Raw genomic sequence first — 11,896 nt, 5'->3', positions numbered from 1 at the left:
GGACTCTGTGTGCCTAGAGGAAAGGGAGCTTGTTTCCAATGTGCACAGACAGACGTGCCATTGATTTGCTCAGCATGAAGCCCTCAGGGCTAATTTTCACATCCGTGCTTGTGAGCTAGCAGTGGTCCTGGTTGGATGTCTTTTTGTTGTACACAACAGAAACCAACTCAGACTGGTTTTAGCAAAACAAGAATTTAAATGGAAAATATCTAGCTTTCATATTTGGCTTCAGACATGGCTGGATCCACGTTCCTGGATCATGTTACCAGAAGTCTGTTTCTCTCTTTTTCTTGGGTCTGCCTTTTTCTGTGTTCACATTATTCTCAGAATGATTCTCCAAGTGGTGTCCAGTTGACCAGATGTACTTCCTTCTGGCTTAGCCACCCCAGGACGAAAGGAAGTTTTCTAGTGTTTCCAGTCCTGTGATTAAGTCTCATTGGCCTGTTTCTGCACCATTCATGTGGCAATGGCCACGGAGTTCTCTGATTTTGTTGCAGGATTCTTTACCTCAATACCCAGGATTTGTTGTCTCACTGCTTCAAAGAATAAAGAGGTGGACACAATAAAATGAGCAGCAGGCAAAAGTTTATTAGAGTATATAAGATCAGAAAGAAAGAACAGTATGAAAGCTCTCTTTACAGAGAGGGGGCTTTTGAAAGTGAATGCTGGGGACAATAGGTAAGGGACTTTGTTTTATAAGGTCTGGTCACGCCCCCACCCTTCCCTTCCCCCTTGATCCTTCTTAGGTCCTACCCTTATTGGCTGGACAACTCTAGGTCCTGGGTTGTTGACTTCTGATTGGCTCGATTCCCTTGTGTGAGGAGTCAGACCATGGTCATACTGTCCCTCACATAGCACAAGTTTTATGGTTTACTTATTTTAGTTAGGTATTTTGATTGCCAAATTCCTGAGAGGAACCTGAGGGAGAGTAGATAGTGTCTGTCACATTCTTAAGAGGAACTTTATGCTTGAGGGGGTTAGTTTCTGGTCAGATACTCCCAGCATTGTTTTAAAAATATGCGTTTTTCCCCACCCAGGGACCTCAGGTCCTCATTTTTCCCTCGCTGCCTATTTTATCTTACTTTTCCCTATCCCTTTTCCTATCATAATTTGACTGTTTCTAGAGTTGGGGAGTTGGTTCTTCCCCATCCAAACCACATGAAGGTTGAGAGTGGATGGTTATCTATTAAAAAAAAAATGGATGCTTTTACCAGAAAAAAAGGGGGAACTAGATCTTGGATGGACTAAAAACAATACATAGTTATTACATCTATTCGTTGGATTCACACTTGGGTATGGCCAGTCAGAATCAAATTATAGAAAGGGAACTGAGGAGATGATAAAGAAAGACTGTGGGTCTTACCCATATTTCCATGGCAGCCACAGGTGACCCTCAGGTAACCTACAGGTTCTCTTCTCGGGGAATTGAAAAGCTCATCCCAGAGCTCAGTTTGGCCTCTCAGTATCAGCAACATAACCAGGATCTCTTATGTAGCCTCTGGATTTTACCTCATGCCATTTTTTTTCCATCTAGCTCTTGCTCAGAGCTCCTTGTAGTACACGGCAGCCTGGGTTTGAAGAATACGCATGGCATGCTTTGGATGTATCCATCCTTGATGTCACTGGCTTTTCCCTTCTCGTTCTCATGCTGCCTCGCTTCTGAGTCTTGTCTGAGGGGCAGGAGCTGATATGCACGGGCACAGACTCTTCTGAAGGGATCCCTAACAGGATTCTTCTCATTCACAGGAGGTAGGTTGACCCCTGAGAAAGATCGGTTGAATCCAGGGATTTGATCACAAGGCAGGATGCAGTCACTTGAGGAATTTATCCTGTTTCTGGCTATGTGCTATTTGGTGGCCCATTCTCGGCCAGGGTCCTAAGCCAATCCTTTGGTTGCATTTCTTGCTCTACAGTGATTGGTTAGGAAATGGAGTCACAACCCAAGCACAGCGAGTGCTTCTCGAAGGGACTGTTTCTGATTCTTTTAGGAAAGGGCTCCTTTTTTTTCTGTTTACTTCTTGCAGGCCTTGAACCTGAAAGTATGCAAAAGATGGAGCTTTTTCGCCAACTAAAAACCATAAGGAGTAATAAACTCTGAGGACAGAGCTGCTAGTACAGAGGAAGTGGAAGCTGAGAAATGGAGAGAAAAAGGCCAGGACCTGGTAAGGTAGTTTTAACTCCTGGAGCAAGGGATGCCTGACTTGCTAGACAACTCCTGGGGTTTTCAGTCATGAGATTCAGAAAATTCACTGCCAGTCTTGTTTTCTGTCACCTGCAAACAAAAGATTCCTCAGGAATGCATCCTGACACCAGGAGGCTCCAGTGATTGGAGGTCCAGTGAGGCCTGCGTGTTCTTCATACCCAAAGCTGGGTTTCTCACATACTTAACCTTAACTCCAGAATCCCAGTTAGTCCTCCCCACCCTGCTGAGACTGTTTCTCTCCTTGTAAATATATGGTAATAAGTCATGCCATCCACCACCTATGGGGGTTGAAGACTAATTTGAACTCTTGTGAAATCTTTTGTTTTTACAAAATGTCAGCAGAAGAGTTCTATGCATTATCTTTTCCTCTTGAGTCTCCCGCCCTTTTGTGTTTTGTTCTGGTTTTTAAAACTTCTCTTCTGCAAAATAAAACTTGTCTTTTCTTTTTAAATATGACCAATTTTCTAGATTCACTTCTTAGGTGTAACAGACTAGACTAAAAATATCCCTGTCTGTGGTAGGGGGGTGAGATTCAGGACCATACTGGCTCTCTCCTTTCTGTTCGCTCGCTTTTCTTCCTGGATCTTCTTAAATTCTTGAATTTTGGGTTTCCAGTACTGGAAAGAAATGCTGAAAGTCCTGAGAAAATTAAAACTTAAAAGCTTAAGTTACGGGAAACTGAAACCTAACCAAGCTTAACCAGCTTGTTCCGCTTCTGTACAATTGCTTGGCGCGCCCGTGTATTTCTGATCAATCATAGTTGCCTGGCACAACCATATATTCTTGATCAACCATTGTTACTTGGCACATCCGTGTATTTCTGATCAATCATAGTTGCCTGGCACAACCGTATATTCTTGATCAACCATTGTTACTTGGCACATCCGTGTATTTCTGATCAATCATTATTGCTTGGCACATCCGTGTATTCCTGATTTTCCCATGACTTGTTTGTACCTGTCTATAAAAGGGGTGTAAAAACCTCTCTCAGGACCTCTCGGCGTCACCGGCAACGAGGGCGCAGAGGTCCAGGTTCGAACCTGCAATAAATGACCCTTGCTGCTTAGCTTTGACTCTGGATTCTGGTGGTTCGTTTTTGGGGGTCTCTTAGACTCTGGGCGTTTCATTTGGTGCGTTGGCCGGGAAGGCCCCCCCAAACCCACCAGACCCCAAGTCAACGGGTCATTTCTGAGACCGATCGGTGAGTGAGCCGGCTCTGTCTGTGTCTGTGTCTGTATCTGTGTCTGTGTCTGTATCTGTGTCTGTGTCTGTGTCAGTTGTCTGTCCGTTTCTGGCTCTCCCGCGCGGGATCTGTATCAGTGACTGATCTAGCCCTGGCGGACGCGCTATAGGGCAGTCAGTCGGGACCAATAGGAGACGTCCTCTGGCTCCCGTCTGGGGCACTATTTTGGCCCATCAGAACTCTTTATTCGGGTTACGGACACCCGTTCTGTATCTGGTCTCTTCTCCAAGGCACTTTCTGTTTGCCGCGGCGCTTGCGATTTGACTTGTCTCTTCTCCCCTGCAGGTGTATCCAACTCGCTTCCGGAACAGAAACTAACTTGGCCCATTTATTTTTTCCTATACAGGCTATGGGACAAAACCAGAGTACACCTCTCTCCCTTCTTCTAGCTAATTTCAAGGATGTTCAGGCTAGAGGCCATAACCTAAGCCTGGACATCCGCCGGTCAAGACTCATCACTTTCTGCCGGTCAGAGTGGCCCACTTTCGGGGTGGGCTGGCCTACTGAGGGCACTTTTTGTTTGCCTATAGTTGCCAAGGTAAGGGCCAAAACCCTCCGGCCAGGAGAGGAAGGTCACCCAGACCAGGTTCCCTACATCCTCATCTGGCAAGATCTTATTGAGAACCCTCCACCCTGGATGTCCCCCTTCCTTTCCTCAGGGTCCTGTAAGATTCTCGCGGCCCGCTCCACTGACCCAACCAAGCCGCGAACCCCCTCAGCACCCCGAAATCCCATATTGCCCGATAGCCAGGACCTACTATCCCTGGACCCTCCACCCTATCTACCCCCTCCCCTTGCACCCCAGGCCCTGCCCGCAGCAGCTGCCCCACCAATTGCCCCGCTGGTTGCCTCTCAAGGGGAACCGGGGGAGCGGGAAGCGGCAGCTGTGCCAGAACCAGGGAGGCTACAAGCAGCGGCCGCACCAAGCCCTATTGAAAATGTAACCAACCATGAAGGGCCAGCCGGCCGAACTCGCGGGCGCACCCAGCGTGAGCCAAGCTCTCGCTTCCCCGACTCCACTGTAGCCTTACCCCTGCGGGAAATAGGACCCCCCGATGAAACGGGCAATCCCCGACTCCAGTATTGGCCCTTTTCCACCAGTGACCTTTATAATTGGAAAATTCAAAACGCTCGGTTTTCTGATAACCCTAAAGATCTTATAGCCCTCCTAGAGAGCATAATGTTCACCCACCAGCCTACCTGGGATGACTGCCAACAGCTTTTGCGAATCCTATTTACCACGGAGGAGAGAGAGAGAATTCAACTTGAAGCGCGGAAGCTGGTCCCCGGGGAAGACGGTTGACCCACTGTTAACCCTGACCTCATTAATGCAGCATTTCCCCTGACTCGGCCTGACTGGAACTACAACGCGGCAGAAGGTAGGGGACGACTGCTCATTTATCGCCAGACTCTAATGGCGGGTCTCCGGGCTGCAGCACACAAGCCCACTAATCTGGCCAAGGTGTACTCGGTAGTACAAGGTAAGACAGAGAGCCCTGTCACCTTTTTAGAGAGATTAATGGAAGCCTTTAGGCAGTACACTCCCACCCTGAGTACACACCCTGAGGCTCCTGAAAATCAGGCTGCTGTTGTAATGTCATTTGTAAACCAGGCTGCCCTGATATCAAAAAGAAACTCCAAAAATTAGAGGATTTAGAAGGAAAACAGATCCAAGATTTACTCCGCATTGCTCAGCAAGTATATAATAATCGGGATGCTCCAGAGGATAAACAGCTCAAAGCTACCAGGGAAATGACTAAAGTTTTAGCCGCCATAGTTCAAAAGGATCAAGGGCCCACAGGAGAACAGAAAACTTGCCCCCCTAGGCGCCCCCTAGACAAAGACCAATGCGCCTACTGTAAAGAAAGAGGACATTGGATTCGTGACTGTCCCAAAAAGAAACAACTGCGCTCGGGGTCAAAGCCATGGCAAACCAAAGCGGCCCCCATCCTATTTACCCAGAACTCAGAATAGGGGAGACGGGGTTCGGACCCCCTCCCCGAGCCCAGGGTAATCCTACAAGTGGAGGGGACCCCTGTGCAATTCCTTGTGGACACAGGAGCACAGCATTCAGTACTCACTAGCCCTCATGGAAAAATCTCTGATAAGTCCTCCTGGGTCCAAGGAGCTACAGGAACTAAAAAATATCCTTGGACCACCCAACGAACCGTGGATCTAGGGACAGGAAGGGTAACCCACTCCTTTTTGGTCATCCCAGATAGTCCCTGCCCCTTGCTGGGAAGAGATCTCCTCACAAAAATGGGAGTTCAAATTCACTTTCAGCCCGGAGGGCCTAAAGTAACTGACTCCCAGGACCAACCCATCTCGGTCCTCACCATACGACTGGAAGATGAATATCGGCTTCACCAAACTCCACCCTTCCCGGAACAGGATATTAGCTATTGGCTCCACTTGTGTCCCGGAGCCTGGGCAGAAACCGGGGGAATAGGGCTGGCAAAACATCGTCCTGCTCTATTCATAGAAGTTAAGCCAGGGGCCGACCCTGTGAGGGTCAAGCAGTACCCCATGTCAGCAGAGGCCAGGCTGGGCATTACCCCACATATCCGTCATCTCCTCGACGTCGAAATCCTTAGACCATGTCATTCGGCATGGAATACCCCTTTGTTGCCTGTGCACAAGCCTAATAGTGGAGATTATCGGCCAGTACAAGACCTAAGAGAGGTCAACAAACGGGTTATGGACATACACCCTACTGTGCCCAACCCTTATACTCTTCTCAGTACCCTCAGCCCAGACAAATGGTATACTGTTCTTGATTTAAAAGATGCCTTTTTCAGCCTGCCCTTGGCCCCCAAGAGCCAAGATATCTTTGCATTCGAATGGGCGGACCCGGAAAGAGGCATAAATGGACAACTCACCTGGACCCGACTTCCACAAGGATTTAAAAACTCCCCCACCCTATTTGATGAAGCCCTCCACGAAGATTTAAGTGAGTACCGGAAATTAAACCCAAATGTGTCTCTCCTACAATATGTAGATGACCTCCTTGTTGCAGCCGAGACCCGAGAAGCCTGCCTCGTGGGGACAAAAAACCTCCTACAGACGCTGGAGAACCTAGGGTACCGCGCGTCCGCTAAAAAGGCCCAAATCTGCAAGCCTGAGGTAATATATCTGGGGTACTTACTAAAAGGAGGACAAAGATGGCTCACTGATGCTCGGAAAGAGACTGTCCTCCGCATCCCGCGACCCAACACGCCTCGACAGGTAAGAGAATTCCTGGGGTCTGCGGGATTCTGCCGATTGTGGATCCCAGGTTTTGCTGAAATGGCCAAACCCCTTTACGCAGTTTCTAAAAACCAACCATCATTTAAATGGTCTGCGGAAGCTGAGCAGGCATTCCAACAGATAAAGAGAGCTCTCCTATCGGCCCCGGCTCTGGGACTGCCCGATATCTCTAAACCTTTCCACTTATATGTGGATGAGCACCAAGGTATAGCCAAGGCAGTGCTAACCCAGCATTTAGGTCCATGGCCCAGACCAGTGGCCTATCTTTCAAAAAAACTGGACCCTGTAGCTGCAGGATGGCCCCCTTGTCTCCGGATAATAGCGGCTACAGCCCTAATGGTTAAAGATGCTGATAAGCTGTCCCTGGGTCAAGAGTTACATGTCACCACACCCCACGCCATTGAAGGAGTACTCAAGCAGCCCCCTGATAGGTGGATGAGCAATGCTCGGATGGTCCACTATCAGGGACTCCTGTTAAATCCTTTGCGGATCACATACACCCCTCCCCGAACTTTAAATCCAGCCTCGCTGCTACCCGACCCTGACCTGGACTCCCCGCTCCATGACTGTACCGACGTCCTAGCACAGATCCATGGAACAAGAGAAGACCTACAGGACCGGCCATTACCTGATGCTGAGGTCACCTGGTTTACTGACGGAAGCAGCTTCGTCCATCAAGGACAGAGGTATGCAGGGGCAGCAGTGACATCTGAGACTGAAGTGATATGGGCAAAGGCTCTGCCCCCAGGGACTTCTGCCCAAAGGGCAGAACTAATTGCATTAACCCAAGCATTAAAAATGGGGCAGGACCGCAAAGTGACTATATATACGGACAGCCGGTATGCCTTTGCTACGGCCCACATACATGGGGCAATATACCGTGAGAGGGGACTACTCACTGCTGAAGGCAAAGACATCAAAAATAAAGATGAAATTCTGGCCCTATTGGCCGCTATTTGGGCCCCTAAAAAATTGGCCATAGTACATTGCCCAGGTCACCAAAAAATAACTGATTCAGTCTCTCGAGGGAATAACCTCGCTGACCAGACTGCACGCCAGGTAGCACAAAACCCCATTCAAGTACTCCCTACGCAGCTACCAGACCCAGGGCCCCGAGATTTACTCCCACAGCCTGAATACTCAGAAGATGATCTTATCTGGATGTGCAAGCTCCCCATGACCCAAGTTACAGATGGATGGTGGAGGGACTCTAGAGACCGCCTTATCCTTCCCGAAAAATTGGGCCACGCAATCCTGACAAAAATACACCACTCTACCCATTTGGGGCCCCGAAAACTTCAAGATCTCCTCAGACAATCTCAACTGGTATTAAGAAACATCTCTGACCAGACGGAAAGGGTTGTGTCAGCCTGTTCCACATGTCAACTCCAAAACGCGCACCCACACACCACAGTCCAAGGCCACCGAAAAAGAGGAACCATACCAGGAGCCCACTGGGAAGTGGACTTCACCGAGATAAAGCCCGGCAAATACGGCTATAAATACTTACTGGTGTTCATAGACACTTTTTCAGGATGGACTGAAGCCTTTCCAACCAAGAAGGAAACGGCGCAGATAGTAGCCAAAAAGATCCTAGAGGAAATCCTGCCCAGGTATGGTTTTCCAGTCATGATAGGGTCAGACAATGGACCTGCATTCATCTCTAAGGTAAGTCAGGGATTGGCTTCCGTACTTGGGGCAGATTGGAAATTACATTGTGCCTACCGGCCCCAAAGCTCAGGACAAGTAGAAAGAATGAATAGAACATTAAAAGAGACCCTTACTAAATTGACTATGGAGACTGGCGCTAATTGGGTAGAGTTACTCCCCTACGCTCTGTACAGGGTTCGCAACTCCCCATACAAGTTGGGCCTTACACCCTATGAAATCATGTTTGGCAGACCCACACCTATTATACCTAATCTTAAGTCAAACCTCATTCAATTAGACCAAGATAACAGCCTCTTGTCTTCTCTCAGGGCTCTACAACGGGTTCATGAGGCCGTGTGGCCTAAACTAAAAGAACTGTATGAGACAGAGCTCCCACCCACTCCTCATCAGTATCATCCAGGAGACTGGGTCCTCGTCAAGCGACACAGACAAGAAAACCTCGAACCCAGGTGGAAAGGACCTTACCAAATCATCCTGACGACTCCCACTGCCATCAAGGTAGATAACCTCCCCACCTGGATTCACCACACCCACGTAAAACCTGTCGACCTGCTGTCTGACTTCGTGGGACACACTGATAAAAATATTACTTGGACTGTAAACCGAAGTAAGAAAAACCCCCTCAAACTAACCTTGCGCCGTGCCTCCCCTAAACATGTTCAAGATAGCAACCCTTGTCCTACTAGCCCTCAACCTTAAACTCCTAGAGGGAGGACTAAATGCCCCCGTTGACCAACAGAAATTGTATGAAGTTCTGTATGGGAGGCCCTGTGATTGCAGAGGTGGCATAGTTAAAACCCTTACCCTGCCACATGGTAAAAGACTAATAGCTGGCTCTGTAGGAAGGGGTGGTCACTATCAGCGAATATACACTCAAACCCAAGACTGTGGGACCACAATTGCTCACTTAACCCAGACCTATGATATCACAGGACCCCAAAAACAGCAGTGGTTATGTGTTGACAAACCTAAACCCCTGCCCCCCACAGCAGAATGCCCTTGCTCTACTTTCCAGGAATCGATGCATAGTTCTTGTTATGACTCCTATCAGCAATGTATAGGGCCAGACAATTCCACAACCTACTTTACAGCTATCCTACAGAGTGTCAGGGCAGCAAAAGCTAATGATAATAACATGCAACTTCAGGCTGGCTGCCGTGGCTCAGTGGGAGAAGCCGTCTGCTGGAACCCTCGAGCCCCCATACATGTGTCTGATGGCGGAGGACCCCAAGACACTGTCAGACAGATAGAAACGCAAGCGAAACTTAAAGAAATTGCAAAACACATGTATCCACAGCTTAATTACCACCCCCTAATTTTCACTAGGCACGACCCTTATGAGTTAGACCCTCAGACAATGTCTATCCTAGAAGCCACTTTCTCACTCTTAAACATCTCTAACCCGAGTCTAGCCCAAGATTGTTGGCTTTGCCTGCCCCGGCGGACTCCCCGACCCATCGCCATCCCCACTGAAATTAATATCAGCATAACCAATGACTGCTTACCTTCTTCCCTACTTGACCCCTTCCCCGTTCAATTCATTAGCCCATTCAATGCCTCGTGCTTTAAAAATAACCTTACCTCCCAGAATGACAACATAGACGTAGGAATCGTATCCCTTGCCCAATGCCACCAGTACATCATTATCAACTCCTCATTATGCAGTACCAACACTACCGTTTTTGTCTGTGGAAATAACCAAGCCTATACTTATCTACCTCATAATTGGACTGGAGTATGTATCCTGGCCACCTTACTGCCAGATATTGACTTGGTTACAGGAAAAACCCCCATGCCCATTCCTAGTCTAGATTTTGTAGCTGGCAGATCCAAACGAGCTGTGGCTGTTATCCCCCTCCTGGCAGGCCTAGGAATTACAGGCGCATTGGCTGCCGGGACAGCAGGATTAGGAGTCTCTATACACTCCTATCTTCGACTTTCTCGGCGGCTAATTAACGATGTCGAAGCCTTGTCAGGGACAATCCAGGATCTGCAGGATCAGCTAGATTCCCTAGCAGAAGTGGTGTTACAAAATAGAAGAGGGTTAGATCTGCTAACCGTAGAACAAGGCGGCATCTGCTTAGCCCTACAAGAAAAATGTTGCTTTTATGCCAATAAATCAGGAATAGTTCGGACCAAAATTAAACAGCTCCAAGAGGACCTCGCACGCCGACGAAAAGAACTAGCCGAGAACCCACTGTGGTCAGCACTCCATGGGTTTCTCCCTTACCTTCTCCCCCTTTTGGGCCCCCTACTAAGCCTCCTCCTTCTTTTTACCGTCGGCCCTATTATATTCAACAAAATAATGAACTTTATCAGAGATAGATTAAACACCATTCAGGTTATGGTCCTTAGGCCACAGTATCAGCTCCTCGACATGGAAAGCGAGCTTAATTAGGTAACACTGTAGGACCCACGATTGGGTCCTCAGGTACTTGAGAAAGGGGGGAATGAAAGGCCTGAGAAAATTAAAACTTAAAAGCTTAAGTTACGGGAAACTGAAACCTAACCAAGCTTAACCAGCTTGTTCCGCTTCTGTACAATTGCTTGGCGCGCCCGTGTATTTCTGATCAATCATAGTTGCCTGGCACAACCGTATATTCTTGATCAACCATTGTTACTTGGCACATCCGTGTATTTCTGATCAATCATTATTGCTTGGCACATCCGTGTATTCCTGATTTTCCCATGACTTGTTTGTACCTGTCTATAAAAGGGGTGTAAAAACCTCTCTCAGGACCTCTCGGCATCACCGGCAACGAGGGCGCAGAGGTCCAGGTTCGAACCTGCAATAAATGACCCTTGCTGCTTAGCTTTGACTCTGGATTCTGGTGGTTCGTTTTTGGGGGTCTCTTAGACTCTGGGCGTTTCAATGCAATTAATTCAGAAAATGCCAAGACAAGGGAGCTGTTCACTTGACTTTGTTTTGAATCTAGGTTTATCCCCAACTGGCATCATTTTGAGAAAATGTTCCATGGATTTCTGTGAGTGAAGTGGTGGTACTATGGAGGAAATTAACCATATGATAAAGACACCAGGAAGGAAAAAAGGGGGAAAAATGTATTGGAAAGGAACGGGAGAAATAGAGGATGAGCAGTAAAGAGAGGACAGTGACAGGGATTGAGATAGAAAATACACTTGGACCAACCTTTGATGGTCACATTTTGGTTAGATAATGCAGTACTGGTAGAGTTGCCAGACTTAGCAAATAAAAATCCAGGACGCTCAGTTGAATTTGAATTTTAGATAAATAATAAGTAAATTTTTAGTATGAATATGGGGATTTTTCTTTTCTTTTTTAATGTTTACTTATTTTTGGAAGACAGAGACAGCCTGAGCAGGAGAGGGCAGAGAGAGAGGGAGACCCAGAGTCTGAAGCAGGCTCCAGGCTCTGAGCTGTCAGCACAGAGCCCGACTCGGGGCTCCAACCCACAGACTATGAGATCATGACCTGAGCTGAAGTCAGACGCTCAACTGACTGAGCCACCCAGGCGCCCCTGGGGATTTTTCTTTTCTAGGGTCGATGGGTTTTC

At 47.9% G+C, this 11,896-nt stretch overlaps 2 protein-coding genes across 2 annotated transcripts; both read left to right on the top strand.

Moving 5' to 3' along the window:
- Window positions 1-1,373: 1,373 nt before the first annotated feature.
- Window positions 1,374-9,075, top strand: LOC124527127 (uncharacterized). The gene is given in 5 exon segments (XM_047100392.1): window positions 1,374-1,491; window positions 3,315-3,404; window positions 3,836-5,062; window positions 5,065-7,772; window positions 7,863-9,075. Coding segments are annotated over 5 exon segments (5,343 nt in total). The 3' UTR covers window positions 9,063-9,075.
- Window positions 9,076-9,384: 309 nt separating this feature from the next.
- LOC124527126 (syncytin-1-like) lies at window positions 9,385-10,761 on the top strand. Its single transcript, XM_047100390.1, has one exon. The coding sequence runs from the start codon at window positions 9,385-9,387 to the stop codon at window positions 10,759-10,761; it is 1,377 nt and encodes a 458-aa protein (XP_046956346.1).
- Window positions 10,762-11,896: the final 1,135 nt, after the last annotated feature.

Source organism: Lynx rufus, unplaced genomic scaffold (genome assembly GCF_022079265.1).
Source record: "Lynx rufus isolate CCGP_SWC_20201006 ecotype Redwood Valley unplaced genomic scaffold, mLynRuf1.p SCAF_5, whole genome shotgun sequence".
NCBI classification, from domain to species: Eukaryota; Metazoa; Chordata; class Mammalia; order Carnivora; family Felidae; genus Lynx; species Lynx rufus.
This window is presented reverse-complemented; position numbering and strand designations above follow the sequence as displayed.

Bases quoted from the DNA above. Each gene is read 5' to 3' on its own strand.
- LOC124527126 (XM_047100390.1), top strand. From the start codon at position 9,385: ATGCATAGTTCTTGTTATGACTCCTATCAGCAATGTATAGGGCCAGAC.